This window comes from Eubalaena glacialis, chromosome 16, assembly GCF_028564815.1.
Source record: "Eubalaena glacialis isolate mEubGla1 chromosome 16, mEubGla1.1.hap2.+ XY, whole genome shotgun sequence".
In the NCBI taxonomy this organism is placed as follows: Eukaryota; Metazoa; Chordata; class Mammalia; order Artiodactyla; family Balaenidae; genus Eubalaena; species Eubalaena glacialis.
In genome coordinates, this window is record NC_083731.1 from 3,678,296 (window position 1) to 3,705,151 (window position 26,856).

Consider the following 26,856-nt stretch of genomic DNA (forward strand, 5'->3'; position numbering starts at 1 on the left):
GCGCTTCGAACTTTAGAAACATTAACTCACTTAGTCATCAAGAACAACCCCATGAGACGGTTACCATCCTTATAACCCTGCGCTCAACTGCAGTGCGTTTTTTTTTTTTTTTAACATCTTTATTGGAGTATAATTGCTTTACAATGGTGTGTTAGTTTCTGCTTTATAACAAAGTGAATCAGCTATACATATACATATGTCCCCATATCTCTTCCCTCTTGTGTCTCCCTCCCTCCCACCCTCCCTATCCCACCCCTCTAGGTGGTCACAAAGCACCGAGCTGATCTCCCTGTGCTATGCGGCTGCTTCCCACTAGCTATCTATTGTACATTTGGTAGTGTATATATGTCCATGACACTCTCTCACCCTGTCACATCTTACCCTTCCCCCTCCCCATATCCTCAAGTCCATTCTCTAGTAGGTCTGTGTCTTTATTCCCGTCTTGCCACTAGGTTCTTCACGACCTTTTTTTTTTTTTCCCTTCCTTAGATTCCATATATATGTGTTAGCATACTGTATTTGTTTTTCTCTTGCTGACTTACTTCACTCTGTAGGACAGCCTCTAATTCCATCCACCTCACTACAAATACCTCCATTTCGTTTCTTTTTATGGCTGAGTAATATTCCATTGTATATATGTGCCACATCTTCTTTATCCATTCATCCGATGAAAAATATGGAACGCTTCACGAATTTGCGTGTCATCCTTGCGCAGGGGCCGTGCTAATCTTCTCTGTATCGTTCCAATTTTAGTATATGTGCTGCCGAAGTGAGCACTGCAGTACGTTTCTGACACGGACGGACCACCTAGAGTCAGCACAAACCCCGCAAGTTAAGGGCACCGTCCCCAACACGGCTGCTCCACTTCAGATGTCAGCCACAAGTCTGGGCGTCCCCAGACCACCTGCACTTCTGACCAATTAGCTACAAATTCAGGTGCTCCATCAACCCTCCTCAGGTTTGAGCATTCACTCAAATGATTCACAGAACTCAAGAAAGCCCTATACTTACCATTGCAGCTTTATGGTGAAGGATACAGATCAGGACCAGGTAAACAAATAGACACACAGGGCAAGGTCTTAGAGGGTCCTGAACTCAGAGCTTCTGTGCCTTCTTCCCATGGAGTAAGGGCACATTATCCTCCCAGAATATTGATATGTTGAACAGAGGTTAGGCTGCCTCAAAGCCCCAGTCTTAAGTCACATCATTGGTTTTTAGACACTCAGGGTGAGCAAGGTCAAATGGTTGGATGGATAACTTGGTGGACAGATAGAAAACAGTGGCCCCATCTTTTTATTTTATTTTATTTTATTTTGGCCACACAGCTTGTGAAATCTTAGTTCCCTGACCAGGGATTGAACCCCGGCCCTCAGCAGTGAAAGCGCCGAGTCCCAACCACTGGACCACCAGGGAACTCCCCCAGTGGCCCCATCTTGTTCCATTCCCGTGCGCAACTCTGACTGGGAAGCAGATTCACAGCAGATTGTACTGCGAGTGACCTTCTCACTCATCACGTCTGTGGAAGGGACATCTCTTCCTCATTCCGCACTGTCTTCTCCAATTGTCATACTACACGCGTATCCTAAATCGACAACGTTCCCCACCTAAAGCAGACGAACCATAACTGAAACTCAGATCAATCATTTCCTCTTTAAAGACAAGTTAGAAATGTTAGAATTACCAATGAAAATGACCTCCTCACAGAAACAATGTCAGACTGAATACACGGGTGTGACATGAGTCCAGTCACTGAAGCTCTGAGTCTCGGACAGGGATGTATAAAACGGGGAGAGAAGTACAAAGTACCTCCAGGTGTTGCTTTGAGGATTAAATGGAATTATCCCTCATCACAAGTAATCCACTCTGCACAAGTGCTGATGCCCGGTAACTGCTCAAAAACTATCAGTTGTTATCATTGTTTATATTATTAATAAGTGAAAACCCACAAGTGTTTAGTGAACTACTCTACTCCATGTAGGCACTGTGCAGAATTTCTGTGGATTCCAACTCAAGGACTCCATGGAAGAGAATATCAGAAACAAAAGTGGGCATCTATCAGGATGTCTCAGCGATTAGAAACCCTAGGAGAGCATTTCCATGTTCAAACCCCAAAGGGCACGTTGGGCAGCCGCTATTTCATTAGCAGCAATAACAGTCAATGAGGCACTGAGATAGTTAAGGATGGAAAAGACAGCGCGGAGAGGAGACACCCCGTCAGCAGGAGGGAAATGACAGAGTGGGAGGCGCAGCCACGTGTGAGAAGAGCTGTTGAGGGCTTAGGGAAGAGAGAGGAAGCCTAAAAGCTTTACAGACAGTAGAGACCGGATGGAGAATGCCATAGCTGGCAGGACCTCTGGAGTTAAATCTAACCTGCTCATTTTAAGACGTGAACTTGAAACTCAGGCAACTAATAGACACCTTAATAATGTTCACCGGATAGGAGATGTCTTAGAAACCATGAAATGTGGGATAACCCAATAACAGAGGAATTTCTTATTGATTCAGTGTTGAACCAAAGATAGGCAGTTGCTACAAACCCTGCAGTACAATTGGGGCTAAATCATGATTTATGGCACAAAATGCTTGCAGAACAATGAATATAAGTTGACAATGGAAAGGGAATTTGACTTGTATGCTGAGATATTAGAAAGTAAACCACTCAATTATTTTTTAAAATGTTAGCAAAATGCGTTCAGGGAAAAGATAAAAGAAACAAGTCAACTTTGTAATGCAAAAAAAAAAAGGAAGCCGGGGTTAAAAATAATGAAGAAAGATGGGCAACTGTAATTCAGATGAGGTTTTACATGTTAAATCTTCAGAATGAGGACTAGAGATAAAAAGTGGGAAAGGTTATTGAAGAGAAACAACAGATTATACAGAGGAGAGTATAAGGTGTTTTAGGTTCTTTCTAATTCTATGCTTCTCCTCTCAACGAATATGCCCTGTTCTATCCTGGGCAAAATAAGAAAAGAGGATAGGCAAAAAGAAGAGTCTGCAGAAAATTGCAGCAATGAGGAGGAGAGAAGAAACCCAAACCCTCCCCAAACATCGGATATAACCACTGACTCTCACATAAGTGGTTTGTGAAGAAATGCTGCTTTGTACATAATGCCTAAAAGATTTTTTTTAAAACTGCATTTCTATTTCCTGTCAATCATGGCAATTCTCTGATTTACTTCATACATGTTCTCTATCAAAAGAAGGGCGTTTCTGAAAATGTCCTGATATATCTCAGAAAACTGTTGCCCAGATCAATCACCAGTGTGATACTATGATAAAATCAACAAGTGGTTGTTGTTTGTTTTTTTTCCAAAAATACACGCATTTATCAGCTTTGAAGAAAGAGTTGTCCTTTGTAATGTCTGTGGATTTGTTTATAGAGGAGACCTCAAATATCTCCATTTTTCCTTCTTATACTAAAACAAGGTCTGCAAGTCGATTATAGAAATTAAGCTTTTCTGCATTAAAACATAAGTGTACCTAGTTGTTGTTTCACCACGTCTCTTTGCTCCAGTTCCCATATGTTAATAATTCTATAAAGATAAAATCATAAGTGATAAAAGAAATTTTACAAAGTTGCTTAGTTGTTAAACTAAAGAAGTCTACCTGTCATTTTTTTAGAGTTAAAAAAAACCTTAACATTATAATTGAGTTGTTCTTTAATATAATTTTCAATTCTATCCTGAAGAAAGATGACAGCAGACTTCAATGAAGAGGTCAAATTTCAATATAAACTTATTTCAAAGTTTGAAAGCTTTGCTCAGTGTCAACAAGAGAAAAATGTTATTAAAACAATTATACTTAACTGCGTAGAGCAAATAAGCCACTGATTAATCCGTTTAAAACACGCTGTTCAATCAAAAATATAAAAAACAGCAAAAAGTACTTTTTTGGGCAGGTTGGTTGCTTTGCTTTCTTTTATTTTTTTAAAGCAGAAGAAACCCAAAACTATAGACACAGAGATAAGTTAATATTTATCCAAAATAACTTATTATGAAAGAATTTGGTTTTAACTCAAAGTTTGATGCTGTTTACATTTTAATGTCTCTTTACATGGAAGCCCATGACATAATCTTAAAAGTAAAATGGAACATATTGGGTATGGATTTTAATATCAACATCTGGAAAGTAAAATTCTTCCATAGCAAGTATCTGTATTACTCCTCTCGTTCCAGTGATATCAGGAATATAAAAATGTAAAGGGCAAGGTCAACATATTCTAATCATTAGTTCCAGGCCACTTGGAATGTATCTTATCAGGTAACCATTCTTGACTCCAACTTTTGTTTCTACGTATGGCTTTCTCACTTTCTCTCCCACATAAATGTGATACTATTTTTTTCCCACCTGTGAAAGTAGGAGAGGCGTAAGGTGGTGTACGTGTGGATGATCTGGGCTCTGATTGCTGGGCTATAAATCTTGACCTGTCATTTCCCAGCTCTGTAATCTTGGGAAAGTAAGAAAATCTTAATGGGGCTTTGAAAATGGACTAAGATAATCCATGAAATTCTTAGCATGGCGTCTGACACACCCATGAAGCTCCTTTTCCACACAGTTAAAAAATCAAATCCAGTAATGAATATATTTTAGTATTAAGTAGAGGTCAGTGCGTTTCTGCCTGACTTGAGCCTCTGAATTACCTAGAGAGGTTTTAAATTGAATGTGTTTCTGATGCCAGTGATGGGACAGACTCTGAAATAAGCCTTTTCCCCTCGGCTCACAGCCTTGTGATGCACCTATTGGAAGCATCTCTTCCGTCTCCTAGGAAGGGAAGTTGAGTCATGCTGCCTCTGGGACTGCCGCTACACCTGGGGAGTGGGACGAATCCTCTGATGGATGAACTGGGGACGAGTCTCCTCAGCCCCTCCCTTCTCGGAGCGAGCCTCCCTGCAGAGACCACAACTTGTCCTCCTCTTGTCTGTCCTGAGCCTTGTCTGGGGGGCCCCTCACTTGCGAGATCTCATCTGACTCATAGGTGCCTTGGACTTACTTGGCCAAGCTGCCTAATAATGGGATAACTTTATAAACCCTTTCAGCCACCACATGCAGTCACGTCCTCTGATGCATCCTCCATCCCTAATCAGGTGTGATTTGGCCTCCGTCTTTACTGTTTGATTACCTCTCAGATGGTCCAGAACCCAGACGGTGGTTTTTATTCAGGGAACCCTCAAATGCTCCAATGTTAGACATAATGTCCATCACCAGGCAAGACACAGGGTCAGAGATAGGAAGTACCTTCCTCAAGGTCCCACTGCTTAGATACAGCAGATTTTGGTTTTGACCTCAAATGTTTTTTTCTTTATGTATTTATTTATCTCATTGAGACATAATCTACATAACACAAAATTCACACTTTCAAGGTATACAAGTCAGTGCTTTTTAGCACATTCACAGATGTGTGTAACCATCACATCTACTTCCAGAATATTTCTATCATCCCCCCAAAGAAATCCCATATCCATTCAGAGTCACTTCCCATTTTCCCCTCACCTCATTCATCCAACCACTAGTATACTTTCTGTTTCTATGGATTTGCTAATTCCAGACATTTCATATAAATTCAGTCATACACTATGTGGCCTTTTGTGTCTGACTTCCTTCACTTAGCATAATGTTTTCAAGGTTCATCTTCTTTATAGCATGTGTCAGTATTTAGGCCATATTTTAGATAACAAGAAATCATTAGTTTTATACTTAAGAGAGAAAAAATGAATATTTGTATTTCCTACTTGAGGAAATTTAGTCATGATGATAGTTACTGGAAACCTTATATATCCGTTTAGTTTAAAACATGGAATGTGTTTAAAATAGTATCTTTGGTCTCGTGATGACAAATTGAAGGAAGAACTGAAATGGTAATATTAAAAAATCAGAGGGTTTTCATGCCTAACTCATTATTGTCCACAAGTATCTTTTGTTAAATGTTGATATGCAGCTTCAATCTTCTAACTTTTGGTTGAGAGACAGACTTAATACTGATTGAAAAATGACTGGTGACTAGAGAGGGTGACAAAGGAGAATAACTAACTCCTCAAGGACCAAGGTCTACGACTTTATCACTAGGGAGAAGGCACTTACAGCTTGCTGGGAAGGGCTGGAAGGTCAGGGATGATCTCTTCATAGGGTTCCTCTTGGACCAAGGTCTGAACACAGGAAGGCTCTTGAATTCTTCCTTCCCAGGCAGACTCGGCTTTCAGCAGCATTTCCTCAATAAACTCAGATGCGGCAACATCTATGAGTAACAATACCAGGCGATCAGAACCAGTGAGTGGGAACATCCCACAAAACTATTTACTGTCAATAATTCTGATATGTAACATGCTAAAATTTATCAACACGTGAAGCAAAACAAAAAACATTAAAAGTTTATGGTAGGAATAAAATGGCAGTGCCACCATTTTTAAAGACTATTTTATGTTACATCAGTGGCATATTTAATTACATGACATAATATAAAATGACATGATATAAAAATATAAAATGACATAATATAAAAATAATATTCACTGAGTGGTCACAGGTAAAATGTGAAATCACTGAGAAGCTAAGCTTGAGAGAACTCAATGTCGTTTTATTCTCCGTGAAAGTCTTCCTTCATCCTGGTGAATGTGGAAAGGAGGAAATGTGAAGAGGAAAATAGCTATACCTTCCCAATGACTGGGCTCTTATAAAACATGTAGTAGGCATTCTATAAGCATTCTACTAACTGGGTAGCTGTACAAATAACTACTCGGTTGTGTTTTTAAAACAGTGGGTCTGGCCTCTCTCTGTGATCTGACGGGATTTCTTTTTCAATCTGAAATAAAAATAATTATATTTCCTTACAAATTACATGTTAACAGTGACATCCGAACATATTTGACCAGCAATACAGCTGTGCATTAATCAAATTTACGCTTACTAACAATTGAAACTGAAAATCAATACATCCTGAAGAAAAATCACATTAATAACAACTAAGAACCTAATGGCTGTGGCTACTCCTTTCCAATCCCCACGACTAAACTGCGTGACCTCTTGTGTCCATGAACTTGAGTTATGTGGCTTTATGGGCTGGGTGAGGTAATTCAGCTACCACAGGAAGATATTTATGCCAGGATTTTATCATCATTTGCTTTAGATTAAATCATATCTGTATAATGAGTAGGAGACAGCTCAGCGTCCTCTTATTGGGAGATTATTTCCGTACCAAGTAACAGCTATACCTCAAACTGCTTTTATCCCTTAGATAATTTTTTGTGTGTCCATTTCAAATTCAAGAAGCACAAAATAACAAGAACATAATGTAGTATTACTCAGCCATAAAAAGGGTCATTTGTAGAGACGTGGATGGACCTAGAGACTGTCATACAGAGTGAAATAAGTCAGAAAGAGACGAACAATTATCGTATATTAACTCATATATGTGGAATCTGAAAAAATTGGTATAGACGATCTCATTTACAAAGCAGAAATAGAGACACAAACGTAGAGAACAAGTGTATGGATACCAAGGGGGAAGGGGCTGTGGGATGAATTGGGAGATTCGGATTGACATACATACACTATTGATACTCTGTATAAAATAGATAACTAATGAGAACCTACTGTATAGCACAGGGAACTCTACTCAGTGCTCTGTGGTGACCTAAATGGGATGGAAAGCCAAAAAAGAGGGGATATATGTATACGTATAGCTGATTCACTTTGCTGTACAGTAGAAACTAACACAACATAGTAAAGCGACTATATTCCAATAAAAATTTTTAAAAAATATATAGCACTGATGATGATTTTCATGTGCTCAGCCACAATATGGGTGTCTAGTTTACTGTTTCCTGCACTATCATTTTATGTGGTTCCTTCTTCTTGTTGTTGGTATATCCTGCATCTACCTGAAACTAATCAACAAATGTTTACTGAGAGCCTACTATGGTCCCATCATTGTGTCTCTCATGACCAACATGGCATGGAAAACTGATTATACTGATGCTAGGCTTTGCATGACCAACGTGGGCAAAATTGTCTAAGAGAGTCATCAGACACTAGGCCTGTGGCAGCCAGGGCGGAATCTAGACCAGCAGCTTAGTCACTCCCGGGGCTCTGGGACTGTCATTGTCAATTGCCTTGAGTGTCTGTTTTGGGAAAGTTGACACTAGACTTAAAAGGTCAAAGTGTGATAGAGTCCATGCCATCCAGAGTCAATCATATATTCCATTCTCTGGGAAAAAAGCCAGAAATACGATCTGGAAAAATGTGATCTCCTGTTAGATCTAGAGTTAACAGAGGACGGGGTTTATATGTACAATAAAAATATTTTTGAAAAAAGATAGGAGAAAGCTACAAATTTCTATGTACTCTTCCAATATTTACCATTAGGCAAATTTTTGTAGATAATAGTAAGATCACTACCCTATTATTAATATTAGCGTGGTTCTAAAGTTTGAGACTATTAAGCCATCTTATGGTTTGTTAAATCTTCAATTCATTTTTAGCAAATAAGATCAATAAACATTAAGCAATGATACTTAATTCCAATAAAATAAGAAATAGAGCAAATCTCCCATTCTGTCTTAAACGGGAGGTTTATCAGGTAATTATACTCCTAGAAGCGCAGGAAATAAGAAATCTCAGGTGCGAAGTGCTTTCAGGTTAGTAGAGGTACAAAAGCAAGAAGAATAAGTATATTTATGTTATTCAGATCAATTAATACCTTCAACATTTTTACATTATTTTGTTACTTATGCAAGACTTTTCTCTTTGTTATTTAGAATTCTTATTTTTAATATACCAAAAGTAACTTACAGGTAGTAACATTGTTGTCAAGTTTTAAAAACTAGAAAATTAATGTAGTACCCACTTTTTAAAAGAGTGGTAAAAAGGACTCTAGAAAATTTCAAAAAGATATTTATTAAAAAATAAGTAACATTAAGATTTTCAAAGTTTTAAATTAGGTTGAGAATGTTAGTCTCTATTGCTTGCAGTATAAATATCTGCACAGAAAAAAATACTCTGACCATTTAAAAATACCCTAATGAACAAGCATGTATTTGGTATGGTGAGAAACTAGTTAAATAACAGAAAAAATATATTTTAAAGTAAGTGACACTGCAGGAATCACTTCCCGGGAAATTTAAAGCCCAAAGAGCACATTGCAATGAAGTCCCTATAAACTTCACTGCTCTCTGACAGATGCTTGTAACGTAGCAGTGCACAGGAGTTTGTGAATCATGCTTGAACTGGGTTGGGTTTCACAGAGCATCTCAGCAGAGGCTGACTCATTTTGTAGCTGTGTCCGTGATGGGTCAGCAACTTCAATATGATGGGAAGAAGACAGTAACCGCTCAGTGATCCAGGATGCTCATAACCTACCTGAAGCCTTCTCCTCATTGCAGTTCAATAGGTGTGGATTTGCCTGATGCATCAAAAGAAGTTTCACCAGGTTTGCCTGAAACATTAAAGGTAATTGAAATAGGAAAGATTATGCTGGATACTTAAGATTCATCAGTAAATAATCCACAGTTGCTATCCTCCAGAGGCACTGGTGGAATGAGAATGCATTAGCATAACCTACTATGCTAAATGTTTCTTACTCTCTCCATTTCCTGTTTTTGTTTTTTTTTTTTAAAATGACATTCAAACTGTTTCATCAATTAATGCATTCAAATAAAAAATTACTCATCAAATGTGGGTTAAATCGTTGAGGATTTGAAAAGGTTCACTTAACCGCTTTCACGTTTACTTTAGGGCACCTAATGGGAGGAATCACATGTTACAGTGTGTTTTGTTTTAATTAACAATTCATGAAAGTCACACCTCTTGTTACTGTCCGTCCATTACAGCATCATGGACAATATGAACCTAAGGTCCAATGGACAATTAGAAAAACTTCATCTCAAGTTGTAAGAATAAAGCCGCTTGATGAGAGATTAATATATTTTTTAAAGTTTATTATAAAATACATCATACATACAAAGCGTATGTATAAAGGATATGTACCATTGAAAGAGCAAATAATGAAATAGAGTCCAGTGCACCCAAGTTTTTTAAATGTCATTCATAGTATGTTTGTGTGTTCTTTTCCCAAATTATCCCTGTTCCTACTTCCCAGAGTTGACCACCGTCATGAATTTTATGTTAACCATTACTATGTTTTCTTTGTAAGCTTAGACCTTACTTAAGAAGTATCCCTAATCAACACATCGCTTTGGTTTCATCTGTTTGTCTCATTTATAGAAATGAAATCCTGGTGTATATATTCTTCTGTGCTTTGCTTTCATGAATTAACACTGCATTTTTGAGGTGATGGGTTTAACCAAGCTTCATTTGTTTGTTTGGCTGCACAGAACTCTATTGTACAAATACATCACAATTTATCCACCGTCCTCTCAGTGGACATTCAAGCCATTGCAACCATTTATCTATATTTACAAATAATGTTGCTATAAATATTCTAGTTTATATCTCTTAGTGTACACGTTCAAGAATTTCTTCAGGATAAATGTACTTAGGACTGAAATTGCTGGCATAAAGGTCTGGTCATGTTCAAGTGATGAGATAGCTCCAATTTTTTTTTTCAAAGAGTTCAAGTTTACACTCCCACTGCCAATCAGAGTTCCTGTTGTTCCACATTCTATTTAATAATTTTATGACCAGCTATTTACATATTGCCAGATTCACATCCTCCCTAACACTTGATATTGTCATTTTAAAAAATTGAGCTACTATACTGGGAAAGAAGTAGTAGCTCAGTATAGTTTAACTTGCATTTCCCTGATGACAATGATATTGAACTCCCCCTCGTGTGCTTTATTTCCATTCTTATATTTTCTTTTGTGAAATATCTATTCAAGACTTTTTGCCCATTTATTACTGAAGTGTTTTTCTTTGAATTATTGATCTATTTTTTATATGTTCTAGATACATTTGTCAGATATATGTATTACCAATAATTCCTCCCATTCTATGGCTTGCCTATTCATCTTTTTAAAAATGTCTTTTGATGGATAGGATTTTTAAAATGTGTTTAACTTCTGTTTATGTATAACTTTCATATATACATATTTTTTCTTTAGTTGTTAGCGCTTTTTAGGTCCAAATAACTCTTTGCCTACTCAAAGGCCATGACAATATCATAATACATTTCCCTCTAAAAACTTTATAATTTTAACTTTTACGTCTATGGTCCATCTCAAGTGAATTTTTGTAAATGGCACCTAAAGGCTTAAGGTTAATTTGGGTCCAGCATCCTTTGTTTCTCAGCAGTATTTGTTAAAAAGACTATTTTTTCTTATTGAACTGCTTTTGAGGCAGTCTTGAAATAAGTAAAAAACTTATATTCTTGAAAAAAGCATCTAATTTTTTTTTCAAGATAATTTTGTCTATATAGGTCCTCTGCATTTCCATATAAACTTTAGAATGGATTTTCAATTTCTGTAAGAAAGGCTATAGTATTTTGACTGGGATTGCTTGAAGTAAATAGATGCTATATTAGCTTTACACGGCTGCCATAAAAAATTACCACAAACTTAGTGGTTTAAACAATAAATAATAACTATCTTACACTTCTGCGGGTCAGAAGTCTGACACCGGCCTCACTGGGTTAAAACCAGGGCGTTGGCAGCACTGTCTCCTTCTGGCCCCAAGAGAGCATCTGTGTCCTGACTTTTCCAGCTTCCAGAGGTGCCCACATTCCCTGGCTGGGAATGTGGGCACCTCTTCATCTCCAGACCAGCAGCGTCCCACCTCTCCGATCATTTCCATTGTCGCATTTCCCGCCAACCCTCAGCCAGGAACGGGGTCTCTGCTCTTAGGGGCTCAGTGATTACAGTGGGCCCACCTGGAGATCCAGGAAACCCTTCCCAGGTCGAGATCTTTAACTTAACCACAGCTGCAAAGTTCTTCTGCCTTGTCAGGTAACATATTGACAGGTTCTGGCGATCAGGGTGTGGACAGCTTTGGGGGCCACTATTCTGCCTTCCACAGGTACTATTCTCAGCAAAACCCACTGGCGTCCCGGGGTGGGGGGGAAATAAGATGGCATCTAGGGGATAAGACAACGTCTAACCTCTTCTGCTGTGCTTCGTCTAGCTTCACTGGCTCACAGGGAGCCACGGGCAGCAGCCTCGCAGCCAGCCCTTCAGACCAGAGTTCCTGGCGCCAAAGGGCTGCACTCAGGACACCTCAGCTCGGAGGGCCGTGCACAGAAGCATCGCCCACCACACCTCGTCCAAGACGGCGGTGGCGGGCCGTGTGCAGAAATCTGCACCCGGCCCTGGAGCTGCGAGCAACAAATGCACCTGCGCTACCCGCCCCCGCACAGAACTCCAACCCCTCCCACCGAGAGATCCCTACAACCAGCCACACCCACACCTCTCTGGTCTCCGATCAAAGAATAAAGCTTCCCCGCAGAGGACCAGATTCCATATCCTGTAATAAACCACAACGGAAAAGAATATGAAAAAGAATACGTAGATATACAACTGAATCACTTTGCTGTACAGCAGAAATTAACACAACACTGTAAATGAAATATACCTCAATACAATTTTTTAAAAAGAACAAAGCTTCCCTTTGCTTCTGAACCCAACTCGGTCCTGTTCTACTGGTGTCAGCAAGCCGGGCAGGAGGACCCTTGCTGGGGCCCAACTTGAAAGGGTCGGTAACAAGATCTTAATAATAGCCACTGTCTCAACACATGTATATGGCTTACCACCTCATCTATTTAGGTCTTCTTTACTTTTTCATTATATTGTTTATATTTATATAATATTGTTGTATAGTTTCCAGTGTAGAAATCTTACATACCTTATGTAAAAAGTATCCCTATATATTTTATGTTTTCAATGCTATTTTTCTTTTTAATTTTGGAGATTCCTTTGGAATTTTTATTCTTTCTCTTTTCCTAAGTTTGTCTTTCCATTTCTTGGTTTATTATATTGATTAGAAGGGCTTTTCTGATCTGTGGCTTTGTTGCTTTTGTGACATTTGCCAGTCATTCTCCACCCATGCAAGCACTCTTCTGAGACATTCCAAAGTATCTCCCCGCCCATCAATTATTGCTCTTGTTAGTGTTCTCATTATAATAAAATGAATTAGATTTATATAGTCTGCGCCATTGCTAGCTTTCCCACAAGTCCACTGCAAATCAGTGTTTGGTTTTACAGAACATAAAATATATCAATAACACTTAAATCATGTTACAGCAGACTGCTTATATTTAGGGTTTATTTTTATTTCCAAATATATACAGTTTACTAAAGACATAGATGTTCTCTTGAAATCTGAAAGACAAAATATATAGAGCAGGGTTCCAGGACATCAAAATGGGTATAGAAAAGAGTTTTGTTTTGTATCAAAAATTTGAGAGATTTGCTTGCTTTTCAACCATAGGAAAGGAAGGGAAGAAGGGAGGAAAGGATGGAGGGAGGGAAGAAGGAAAAGAAAAAAGCAGGAGGGAGGGAGGGAAAAAGCAAGGAAAGGAAGGATGAAGGGAAGAAGAAAAGCAGAAAGAAAAGAAAAAAGAAAAAATGCAAAGCCAAGAATTATGTAAGATTGCCCTTGTTTTTCACAATTTTGAAAAAAACAGCAGTACCTAAAAGCTTTCATTTTCTGACAAAAATGTCCGATTGTAGGAGAATCTAACTATTACTTTGCATTTCTAAATTCAATTCACTCTTTACAGACCTCCAAAGAGAAACTTGGGCAATCTCGCTACAAATTACCTCTCTCCACAGCTTCCCCTGTAACTGCAGAAAGCATTTAAATGGTCAAAGCAAATGGTTTCCTACATGAAAATCTATGACCACAAAAGTACTTCCATTTTATTTCAGGCCTGTAAAAACATTCATGTGTGGAATGAAGAAGATTCTCTCACATGGGGAATTCCATTTTTCTTAAAGTCAGTATTTCCCACGTGCTTCCAGTTAGAAATCAGTGAGGCATGTCCCAGAACTAAATTAAGCAGGGCAGTACTGATTTCAATTTCAGAGTAGTCTGCAACATTTGTTTTAACCTCAGGTAAGATCTTTAGGTAAACTACTTCAATGTGAGTAGGTAAAGTGTGAACCCAACAAAGATTCATCTCCACTATTACAAGAACTTTATAATCACCAAAACTATCAGAGGGTAAGGTGGCTGACATTCTGTGTCTGTGTGTGTGTGTGTGTGTGTGTTTGTGTGTGTGTCATTCGGTGTCTCTGTGTGTGTCAAAGGAGGCCCTGTGTGGCTGATAGAAAATATATTTAAGCTGAAATTTTAACTCACACAAGTTACTGGCTATGGACTTTGCTCATTCTTTGGACAATTGTATTTCGGTTTGGATAAATTCAGCAAAATTAATTCCTTGATGGTCATTTAAATTACTTCTTTAAAAAGTAAAAAAAAGAAAAATTGAGCATTCAGAGATAGTGGAATTCCTAGTTCAGAAGCTAAAAGAGATTGTTTCACTTAATAAAGAGAAATTACGTTAAAGGTCTTTGGGAATTCAGAATTTGCATATCCTACACTCATTGGTTCATACTCTACATCATAATAGGCAAATGCCTCTAACTCAGAGCCATCTGAAAAATTTCAGATCTAAAATATAAAAAGATTCCTCTGATGAACTCTTTAGACTATTAAAGATGGTGCTGCCCATCCTGTTTTGCCCTTCATTGAACTCCCCCTCCACCGTGCGTGATCTCTTTGAGTCATCTATCACAAATCTCTATGTCCAGCCCTCCCCAACGCCCTGCTCATGCCCAGGTACTCCTGGATATCTCCTTGAGGATTTCTCCTGTTGGCCCACCAGTCTCGAGGTGTGTGCTCACCCACCGTCTCTTCACACATGTGTTCAGTGATGCACTGAGACAGACAAGCATCTGCTAACCAGGACATTCGCTGATTAGTAACTGAGTGCTCTGTGCCAGCCCCGTGCAGATAAAGAAATAGACATTGTACCTGCGCTCAGTTCTCACAAACTAGAGGGTCAATACGAACAAATATAAGAGATAATTCCAGCATGTGATAAGTGATGTGGTTTGGGGGATACAGGTGCTACATAGGGTGCATGACGGGGGCGTCACACTGGGATCCAGGAAGGTAGAAAAGACAGCCAGTGAACTGACATCTCAGGCTAGTCCTGCAGGGCAGGGAAGATTTAACCACTCAACAATTTCAAGAAAAGCAAAGAACATGAAAAGGATGTACATGGTGGCATATTCCAGAAATCGAAAGAAGTTCAGTATAGCCATATCCTCCAACCTGGTGGGGGGAGTAGGAGAAAAACAGCGGTAGAATTAAGCAGAATTCCTGGCCCATGGGGACTCATGTGTGATCGAGTAGGTATTTTATATCAGCAGCAATGGAAAGGATGATGGATCGAATAGTTCTATTATATTTGCATTTAGAAAACTCGCTGTAGCCACATTGTTGAGAATGGAGTGGGGGAGGGGGAGAGGACTCCATTAGGAGGCTGATGGGCTGATCCAGAGGCAGAGATGCTGAGGCACTGGGTGAAGGCAGAGGCAGTGAGGATGTACAGATTAATCGGTTGTGGTTATAACTCATACAGCGCAAAGCTATTCACTAGGGAGGAGTTTGTGGGCTCAGTGGCTTCTTAGTTATGGGAGAGGCAGGAAAACGATAATGCCCAGGTTTGTGATGAGTAAATGGTGACACACAGAAGGGACAACAGACTGGGGAAAAGAAGATGATAATTCCCTTTGTACACAAGTTGGGTTTGAGGGCAGACTGATAGAGATTACCCACCAGGCAGTGGTCCTCATGGGCCGGGAACTTGAGAGAAAAACAAGAAAGGGCTTTGGGAGCCATGATCATGTAGAGCATTTGAAGTTGCAGATGTGAGATTCCCTAAAGATGTGTAAACACTGAGAAGAGACGGAACCTAGGATCCAGCACTGAGTTTATCAATATTTGATGCTCACGGAGTACCAGAGAGTGTTTTTTGTTTTTTTCAATGGAAAAAGACACATCTAAAGAATAAAAACTCTGAATATATCTCAATTCTTAGGTACTTGGGTAAAATGTACTTAAGAATACAAACGACTCCTTTGAACATCAAGATATGCAGGTTGTGTGATTCAAGATACTTTTGAAGGGAAGGAGATTTAGATTTTAGCATTTGTACAATTATTTTCTTATCTTTTGTTGTAGCATCGCCAATCCTATTATAAACACTAAAAATATGTACAAGGCTAGAATCGAATTTTATTTTATGTACAACTCATAAAAAATTGGAAAATAAAAGGACTTACTTCTAACATAACTTATTCAGTTCCTAGTTTTAAACGAGAACAGGCATCTCTTTTTTTCTCACTGGAGAAGTTAATATATTTATAAAGGCAAGTTTTAAAATATGCATGAATGTCAGTTATAAATCCCAGTATACATGTCAATTATAAATACTGTTATAAATTATGGACTGCCTTCTCCAAAAGGCATTTATACTTGTAAGATATTTATAAGAAACTGAAGTTGCAATGAAGGTCTGTAAAAATGCCATTAGTCTCTCTAAAATGTTAGCATTTCTAAAGTTTTTTTCCCTGAACTGAGGTATAGTTATTTACAGTCAATTTCTTTAGAGAATTATAAATCTCCCATGCCTATAAATTGATATCCAAATAATACCTCTTTCTAAAATATCATTTCCAAAATGAATATGAAACGGTATTTTTATGGGTGAACAATTTTTAAAAACAATTCAAGACATCATATGGTATTTTCTTGACAAAATAATCAAGATACAGTTTACTCAAAATCCTCTATTAACAGAAATCTCTCATTGTTTTTTGAGTCTAAATCGAGGAAGAGTATCCTGGTTTTGGTGTCATGTATTCTAACGGAAAAGCTCCACTCTACCTTTCAGTGTTAAAGCTTTGCTTCTAGTTCTTGGCTGATGGATTGTCCATTCAAGCCCTTCAGCTGCTCTGCTGGACACCAAGAAAGCATGCTGGGCAACACAGGTAAGGTCTCTGCTGTGTTGGAGCTTACGTTCTGGTGGAGACCCCATTTGAGTAGGTTTAATGGAGCAAAATGGAAAAGACATATGATCTTCAGACCCTCTCCTTGGCACTCAGACCCTCTCCTTGGCACTAAAATGTTGAAGGATTTAGAAAATACTCAATTAATGGCTAGTCATTTTCTAGAGAAGCAGAGGGTAAAGGTGAGATTGTTTTTTAAATCTGCCTTATCTGTACACTATCAATGGCCATTTCTGGAAAACTGTGTGTTGGACATCTGTCTCTGTGAATCTAGCAGCTGGTTCAATTGACCTGGACACATGGGCACAGATGGTCTGATGCATTTGCCTTCATCATTCTCACCAATCTTCCAAGCTATGTAAAAATCCTCTTTTAACAGAAGTTGATGGTTCTCAGTGATTGAAGACCCTGGGGCCAGGCTCTAGGGAGGAAGAATCAGCAAGGCTGGTTAGGCTCCTACAGCCAGCGAGGGGTGGCTGGTGCTAGAGCCAGTGCCTGGCCATGGAAATCCTCAGAGCAAAGCTGGTTGAATCCCCGAGATGCGCAGAATGACCTATGGTGTGTGTGTGTATGTGGGAGGAGTGTCTGGGAAATAGAAGACAAAATATGAACCCCCCAAAAAATATGTTTTTTAAAAGTTGGGGTCAGATATTGTGCAGCTGGTTTTGACAAAAATGCAGCAATTGGAAAGTGTTTCTTCATTAATTTACCATTAATCATTAATAAATAGTAAGCGTTAGGAATGTAGCTGGTACACCGGGAATATGGTAATAAAAACATTCACCTTAATTACTCCGCATTTTGCAAAGTAAGTGCAGCTTTTGAATCATATTTCCCATGTAAGTTCATGACTATGTTTCTCTAGGCTGAAAACATAGTTTCAGAAAACCCAAAGTTTGGGAAATTTTTGGAATGTGACAGGTAATGGGGTGGAATACCGATATCCTCTCATCCTCTACCTTATCCATCAGTGATTCTTCTATCTTATGACTTTTGTGTGACAAAAGTTCCAGGAAGTTTTATGAAGGAAGCAGCAATTGTACTGGGCTTATGTGCCTTACATCAAGTTTTACAGGTCTTTCATAAATAAGTATTTTTTGTAAACAGAAGCAGTTGTTTTAAAACACACCAGCTTAGATTGATTTCTTACTGGTCCTCTCTGCTAATTATAATAAACCCTGGAAATAACAAGCAACCCAAGAAGAACTCTGAAAACTCCAAGGAGAAAGGTGACTCAGGACCCATAGAAGGGAGAAATCATGGACGGGCAGGGTAGCCTATGTCCTCACACCCAATAGAAGAAGGCAACCCTGGACCCAGTGTTTCCCAGTCCAACCCAGCGACAGAAGGGGGCCCAGGTAGAGGCATCCCTCCCCCTTTTAAACCATGTCTCCCTGACAATATCAGGTGAATACAGCACCATGACACTGCTAACACTAAGTGTCAGAGCAGACACTCTTTTTCCACTGAGACTGAGATGCCCCTCCCCAAAGAGACAAGGGTGGCTGGGGAGAGGATGGCACCTGCAAGTGGTGGGGGGGCATACTCCAGAGGCCTCCAGCCCTGAAAGTCTTTTGTCCCCGTGGAGATTCTCCTACCCCACCCAGAGACGTGGGGCAGCCTGGCCCGAGGAAACACCTTCTACCCCTTTTGGGACACCAGAAGAAACCAGTAGGAACTCCAGGGGCACCAGATAAACCAATCATACCAAAATAATACCTGGAAGGGTCTGAAAATTAAACTGTCATTGGATCCACCTCCCACTCAGGGAGACTGGAACCTGAACGCTAAACCTAAGCAGGGTGACTGCCTGCTAAAATAGAAGATATATATAGGACCAAGATTCTCCTAGCAAAATAGCCAAAATGTCCAAGAAGCAATTAAAAGTGACTTATCATGGTCATACCCAAATCAGAAAATCATACTTTGACTAAGACAATTAACTTACACCAAAAGCAGGATGAATCATGCTGGAATTATTTGATGATGATTTTAAAGCAGCCATCATAAGAATGCTTTAACAAGCAATTACAAATTCTCTTGAAACAAAGGATAAAATAGAACACCTCATCAAAGACACAGAAGTTATAAGACAGAACCAAATGGAAATCACAGAACTGAAAAATACAACAGCAAATAAAATGCATCAACTCATACCAAATATTTCATTTGACCTGCAGTTAAATAAAACAAAAACCATACACTGGGTCCTGAAAAAAACCATTTAAATGTCTGGTAACAGAAAGTGACATATTTAGTCCAAGGTATGTTTTTAAAAAATTTTTGTTAAATCTAGTCCTATTTCCCCTGAGTTGATTCTCTCATGAAAGTGGTTAAAGGGAAACAATTAGCTCCTCTTTGCAATGATACCTGGTCCAAAATCTAAAAGCCCAATCAGTCAAAGTGAAAAATTGGGTAAAATGATTCATTCAAGTTTGGTAGTGTTCTGCTACATTTTACCACTTTCAGATTTAGCTCCTTCCAGAAGCAATCTCTGACTACAATGGGCACATTTTGATAATTTACTGATTACCACCTCGTCAGCACAGGCCAATAAGTTGTGTTCAAGGAAAGAGTACTTGCTTATATGTTCACTTCTTTATTTTTTACGAATGACAAAACTTCTCACCCAGTGTATCCCAGGATGCTGCTGTGCTAGCATGGATTACTAATGTCCTGATGGTATACTTTTGATGCCCCGATACTCCTGTGATCCTAGTGAGACCTGGGAAACCTGGACTCCTGAGGCCAATGATTTCAGCTACATCCAGCCTTATCTCATTAACCCAACCATTCACTTATGCACAGACTCACTTGCTAGAAGCACAGATTTGGAGTTGTTAGTAAGCTGATAAACATATTTACTGAATGAATGAATCTTTTTTCTACAGGAAATGTCATCAAAGCAAACAATGTTCTTATTAGTTTGGAAGACCTTCCCAAGCAATATGCTTTTCCTAAGATGCTTGAGATGCAAATGCTTTCAATTTATTCAACAATTGCATGACTCAAATTGTATGCTAGATATTTTGCACACTGGTTAGTATCTAAGGGATTTAACTTACTATAAATTCTGTGAGTGAGATTGTTACCACAAGCTAATGTTTGGACATCAACAAGCTTAGCTTAAATCTCCATATATATGTAACCTGAGTTATATTTTCTACTATTACCACTAAGACTTTCTCTAACATAACATATTATGTATTTTTTGTAAATCAATTGTAATAAATTATTATGAATACTGCTGGATCACATTCACCCATATAAATTATTTAGAAGTTAAAGTTTGCTTCTTCTTCATGGTATATTAGTATCTACTGAGAAATTAGTTTGTGCAATAGTAACTCAAGATATATTAGCTACAGCCAAGCATCAATTCAGAGAAAGAACTCTGCTACCCATCCTTCATTCATTAAAATGAAATATAATTTATAGAGAAAAATAAAATATAAAATGTAATTTTGCTTTACATCTACTAACTGTAGAAAACAAACACAATTACCCTATAGACTCATGAAACTGTATGCTGATAAGAACTATATAATATTAAGAAAATAGTATTAACTCCATTCTATAAAGAATGTTTATAAGTTTTGATTATTTCTCCAATGATTCTGACTGCAACATGCAGAATTCTTAGGAATGTAGGTTATGAATGTGTCCTTCTAAAAGTAAATGTTTTCTTTCAACCACAAACATATTTGTTTAGTAAGACGATTCCATTAAAAGTCAAGTTACATAATGTTAGTACATAATCTGAAAACAAAACAAAACAAAATATGAAATGATGCATTGATCATAAAATAATTCTTTAAAAATAACCCAGAACATTATTTTACCTGGCCGTACTTTGCTGCCAAGTGGAGTGGGGTCCAGTACTGATTATCTGCTACATTGAGGTCCCCGCCATGTTCCAGGAGAAGACATACCACCTCCTTGTAGCCACTTGCACATGCCATATGCAACTGCAACGAAGAGATATTTTGTCATTTAACTTAAAAAAGCAGGGACAGCAATGTAGTTTATTCAGTGGTTGAAAGACACCCATTTAATAAAGTATCGGATCTAAAACACAGAGACCTTTTAAAAAGAACACATATGTAATTTTATTTGGTACGAGTGGATGCCATCATTCTTTGAAAAAAGGGTTATGGGTTAATTATTTATTATTTTCCTTCTGACCCTGACAATGTGCACTTTTCCATGTAATTCCTATTTCCCTCTCCAGTGCCCCTTTCTACTATAATCTGAATACTTGTAAATACAAAATATAATATCTCAGTGATTTACCACTTCTTGCCCCAAAGTCACACATGTACTGACTAGCTCTAAAATTCCAGCCTTGTATTTGGTGTTACAGGAGGGGGACTCAAAGATATAAATGACCACAGGACATGTGATCATTGCCATGGTTACATACATGTAAAAGGGGCAGGAGCACCAGAAAGGATGAATTAATGCCAACAAGCTCTAAAATGACTGTGTAGCCATCATTTTAATATTCTCCCAGTTGAGTTTCTCAACGCAAACTGAAGCTTAGAAATGAAGCCTCAGGAACTACCATGATGAGATCAGGGTTTGGAGGAATATTTCAAATTTTCCTATGGGGGAATTCCTGTTTCTTGGCAACAGGCTTCATTTGTAAGTAAATTATCATCACCCTCAATTTAAACTAGGTTATTAAGTAACTACATGGTGGAATTTGTAATCATAATAATTAAGAAGAGGAATCTATAAGGAAAGGAAAAAGAAGAACTAATTTAAAAGTAGTAAAAACAACAACTTCTAGGTTTTGTAGCATGGAATTTTGTAGCTCGATTCCTTGCCATTTTTATTACAAAGACAAGATTATAGTAAAGTCAAAAGGGCTTATTCAATATAAATTTTGATAAAATTCAGAAAAAAGTTTGCTTTTCTATCTTTGGACTTAATTATGCTCTTCAATCTACAGTGACATTTATATATTTATGTTTTATATGTACTTTCAACTACATTAGAACAACAGATAGATTCAGTCTAACTTAAGGTATAAACATTAAGAGATTGCCACACTCGGTTACACACAGAATTCATCTCGTTAACATTCCAGCAAACCCTCCCTAGAATGATATATCCACAGATATTTTAGAGAAATATGATTTTATATGCATATTTTCCTAAAGAACTCATCTTTCTCCTGCTTCTAAATTTATTTCATATTATTTGAATAATCAGTCAGTGACTGGCAAGTTACCCTGCTATATGCACTAACATCTGGATTTCAGATGTTCACTTGTAGCATAAGCCTGCGTGAAGAATGGGTCCACTAGTTGGTTAGCGCCTGATACTAATGACGCAAAGTTCGTAGGATCAACCCCTTCGTGAGTAGATTTGTTTTCCATGTGGCAAAACTCCGGTTCCACCATTCAGAACTTAGCCCAACTCTCAACCAAGTCATCCCCTGAGCTGCTCACGAGGTAAAGACTAAAAGGAAAACCGTCTTGGCTAGCTTAGCAGCAAAGCAGTACAAAGCAGGAGCTACCAGTGACATCTAGGGCAGCAGGCACATTTAATCCTCGGTCATCTCAGAATAAAAGCAAAACACCTAACTTTTTTTTAAAGTATGGTTGATTTACAATGTCGTGTTAGTTTCAGGTATACAGAAGTGATTCGGTTTTATTATATACACATATTCTTTTTCAGATTCTTTTCCCTTATAGGTTAGTACGAAATACTGAATATAGTTCCCTGTGCTATACAGTAGGTCCTTGTTGTTTGTCTATTTTATATATAGCGGTGTGTATATGTTAATCCAAAACTCCTAATTTATCCCTCCCCCTCTTTCTCCTTTTGGTAATCATAAGTTTGTTTTCTATGTCTATGGGTCTATTTCTGTTTTGTATATAAGTTCATTGGTATCATTTATCATATGGCATATGTGTGGAATCTAAAAAAAAGGCACCAACTTTGAGTCACTCCACTTCATCGCAAGAGATAACAGAATATTTAAAAATCATCCTAGTAACATATCAGGAGTTTAGAGCCATTACTTTGAGTCTACTGGCAACCAAGTTCTATATCCTTAAGTCACTAGACCTATGGGTGGGTACCGTTTCTCATCATGGAAGTTCGACTTCAAGTTAAAAATTTTTAACTTAAAAATGTCTATCTTCTGAAATGGAATTTATAGTCCTGCCTTGTCCTGACACGGCTGGAAGGTATCGGTGCCAAAATGTTTAAGTGTTGATCACATGACATCTTAGAATACTCCTCTCCTGCTATGAGAACCACAGAGGCAGTGGTTGTTCCCGTAGAGAATTAGCAACAGCTTTTTGGAAGCACAGTTCTCATGGAAAGTTATCGCAAGCTGGAAATCACCTACCCAGTTACAACACAGAACAGGACGTTAAAGTGGTTTCACAAACATCCTGCATAAAAGTTCTAAACTACTTCTTCTCTTCAGAACAACCGATGGGACAGTCACCATCCCAATTTTGCAGCTGGAGAAGTTGTGGATTAGATCACTGAGGTAACTGACCCAGGGAAGCAGGGCCACCGTGGGCTGAAGCCACGTTCCTCTGCACGCCCAGAACTCACATTTTGAAATAACAAAGGCGAGTGGATGTCCAAGTTGGCCGGGCTACAAGGATAACGCTGCAGTGTGAATGCTCCTAACAAACCTTGCATTCACTCCACAATTTACTTGTTTAAACATGCAAATGCTCTTCCTGCAAACCTCCCCTGCCCCACATACCAATTCGGTATTATAATGTTCGTCTCTAGAACACGTGCACAATTTACACACTTGTTTCCCCTGGCACACCAGCGAGGCTGGCATGGCTGTGTGTGTGAAGCATGGCTTATCGCCACCTTGCATACTAATGATGCGAAGTTCATAGGATCGACCCCTTTATGAATAGATTTGTTTCCATGTAGCAAAACTCCAGTTCCACCATTTAGAACGTAGCCCCACTCTCACCCGGTCATCTCCTCAGCTGCTTATGAGGCAGACTTAAAGGAAAACCGTCTTGGCTTGCTTAGCAGCAAAGCTATCCAGAGCAGGAGCTACCAGTGACGTCTAGGGCGGCCGGCACATTTAATCCTAGGTCATCTCAGAACAAAAGCCAAACACCTAACTTTGAGTCATTCCACTTCATCACAACAGAAGATTTTAAAATCATCCTAATAAAAAATCAGTGAGGCCTGACTTCATGCAAGTTGGAAGTTTTCATTATTATATATGTCCAGACACTCTAATCTCTAAATCGAGGCTATGTACGGTGACAGAAAGTAACCACAAAAGCTTTATTCCCTAGATGTGACCAGAAAACTGATGACACTGGCTAAGTCTTCTTCCAGAAGTAAGGATGAAGCAGTACTACCGAAATAAAAAAAAGGAAACAAAAATAAAATTGCTTGATATTTTGCACTTCATGGATAATTATTTTCCAACAAACCAAGTAAATATGGCTCAAGGCCAGATGTGATATATCAAATTCTGTGACAAAACAGGAAAGAACCAGCTTCTTGATAACATATATACTAGTTATCAGTGTTTTCAAAGAGTATTTATGTACCTGAACTCAGGAGCTCCTTTTCATATGCTCTGTAACGTGGCTTTTCTGGGGGGAACTGTATCCTTTTCTGAAGCTTTTATTTTCTTTTAAGAAGAATATTAACACAAACTAAGAGATCTTTTTAAAAGAGCTATCTTGGTGGTGGGAGGGATAAATTAGGAGTTTGGGATTAACATATACACACTACTCTATATAAAACACACAAACAACAAAGTTCTCCCGTGTAGCACAGGGAAGTATACTCAATATCTTGCAATAACCTATAGCAGAAAAGAATCTGAAAAATAATATATATATGGATAACTGAATCACTGTGCTGTACACCTGAAACTAATACAACATTGTAAATCAACTATACTCCAAAAAAATTTTTAATAAAAATTTTTAAAAAGAGCTACCTTATATTTGGTTATTTTATTGCATGTTCTAACAAAGGAAGAAAAAGCAACATAAAAGCCATCTTACTAGGAGTTGATCCTCCTTGAGTATTCTGTTGACAGTTTCACCTCTTTTGCACATACAATGTAACAGCGTGGGGCATTATGCCTAATTTTGAACCACAACTGACATTCCGACTCAGGATGTGGAAATCCGTCTGCGGCCAAGACTGTCTTCTTTTCATTATCAGCAACAATAGTCAGGAACACACCATCCACATGCCCTTTACAGAAAGACAGCTCCAGGAGTGGCAGCTATTAACATAATCGACCAAAAGAATCAAAGAATCTGGCATTTGCCAAATGCTGTGATCCTCAGGGAAGGACTTCCTAGCCTCCCGTTCACTGTTACTTTCTTCGTATAAAGCTCAAAGATGATCACAACATCAATAATAAAACAAGATTTAGTTATTACAGAATAATTATATGCCACACTTGTGTTCTCTGTTCAATAAAAAAAGTGACCAGGAATGTCAAAATTGCAGATGGTTGAAAATGATAGCAATTTATTGCTGCGTATTGATTCTTTTAATAGCTTATCTTCTGAGGTATGTAGGTCCTTTTATTGAGTGGGGATTGAAGCCCATATGCTGTTTTTATTTAGCTGTGATTTCAAAAAAAACAACATGAAGTTGTCATACCTTCTGCCAAACAGAGAAACACAGACTCCACTGGGTTTTTACTATGCATTAGATGTGTTAATTAACGTAGCTCCTGCCTTAAATGAGCTGTTAATTAAATAGCCCACTCTCGTCTGGATTTTGACCTCACTGTTCCACCAAAGCTGTCCCGATGAGAAGCCCGAGGACTCCAAGTTCCCAAGTCTGGCAGCTGAGTCTCCGTCTCGTCTACGTGACCTCTCAGCAGTGTTTATTTGACAGTTAATCATCCCTTCTCCTCCTCACGCTTTCTCTACTGGGCTCCCGGGACGTCTCATACTCTCGGTTTTCCTCCCACCTTGGGAGTTCCTCTTCCCATCTCATTTCTGGATCTTCCTCTTTTCCTGTGCTCCGTGGCTCAGTCCCCAATCCTCTTTCCTTCTGTATCAAATCAGTGACTTCATCCAGGGTCAAGGGTCTCAATAGCATGTACATGCTAAAGACCCCCAAACTGCTTCTCCAGTCCGGGCATCGCCCGAATTCCAGACTCCAATATCCAACCACAGACTCGGCATCTCCATGACGTTGGCTAAGAGGCACTTTTAACTTCACATTTCCAGAATCCATCCTGATCTTCCCTGCTCTGAGCCCGGTCCTGAGCCTTCTCTATCTCATTCGGTGTCAACTCCATCATTCCAGTTGTTCAAACTAGAAATACTGGAGTCATTCTGAAGTCTTTCCTTCCTCTCTCATCACATTCCGGTCAGGAAATCCCAATGGACCTTCTTTCAATGTAGACTGAAATGAGCCACTTCTCATCACTCCAGCATCTACCGTCTTGGCCTGAGTCGCATCATCACTCGTTAGATTAAAGCAAAAGCCTCCTAACTGAACTCTCAGCTTCACCCTCGTGCTTTGACAGTCCATCCTTATCACAGCAGTCAGAATGAGGGATCCTTTTAGAATAGGAGTAGGATCCCCTCTTCAGAACTCTTCAATCTATTCCCATCTCACACAGCGTAACTGCCACAGTCCTCGCATAGGCCCACAAGATGCTGTGTGATCTGGTCCTGGTTAACCCTCTGCTCATCCACACTAGCCTCCGTGCTGTTTATCAATCACACCACACCCGGCCCTGCCTCAGGGCCTTTGCACTTACACTGTTTAGCCTGGAATGCTCCTCCTTCACACCTACAGTGTGCGCAGACTTCTTTCAGGCCATCACTCGGAACTCTTCTTGAGAGTGAGACCTTACCTGTCTACCTACGCAAAATGTCAACTGTATATCCAGCATGCCCCG

The 26,856-nt window shown here is 38.8% G+C and overlaps 1 protein-coding gene and 1 non-coding gene across 2 annotated transcripts in view; both read right to left on the bottom strand.

Moving 5' to 3' along the window:
• Positions 1-26,856, bottom strand: part of MYO16 (myosin XVI) — a 422,800-nt gene that overhangs the window by 296,690 nt on the left and 99,254 nt on the right. Inside the window, exons 6-8 of the mRNA XM_061170768.1 lie at positions 20,804-20,929; positions 9,352-9,427; positions 6,079-6,232 (exon numbers count right to left, since the gene is read on the bottom strand). Coding sequence (XP_061026751.1) covers positions 6,079-6,232; positions 9,352-9,427; positions 20,804-20,929 — 356 coding nt within the window. The remainder of the gene's footprint in view (positions 1-6,078; positions 6,233-9,351; positions 9,428-20,803; positions 20,930-26,856) is intronic.
• LOC133076694 (U6 spliceosomal RNA) lies at positions 671-777 on the bottom strand. Its single transcript, XR_009697584.1, has one exon. It is a non-coding gene; the product is annotated as a U6 spliceosomal RNA (small nuclear RNA).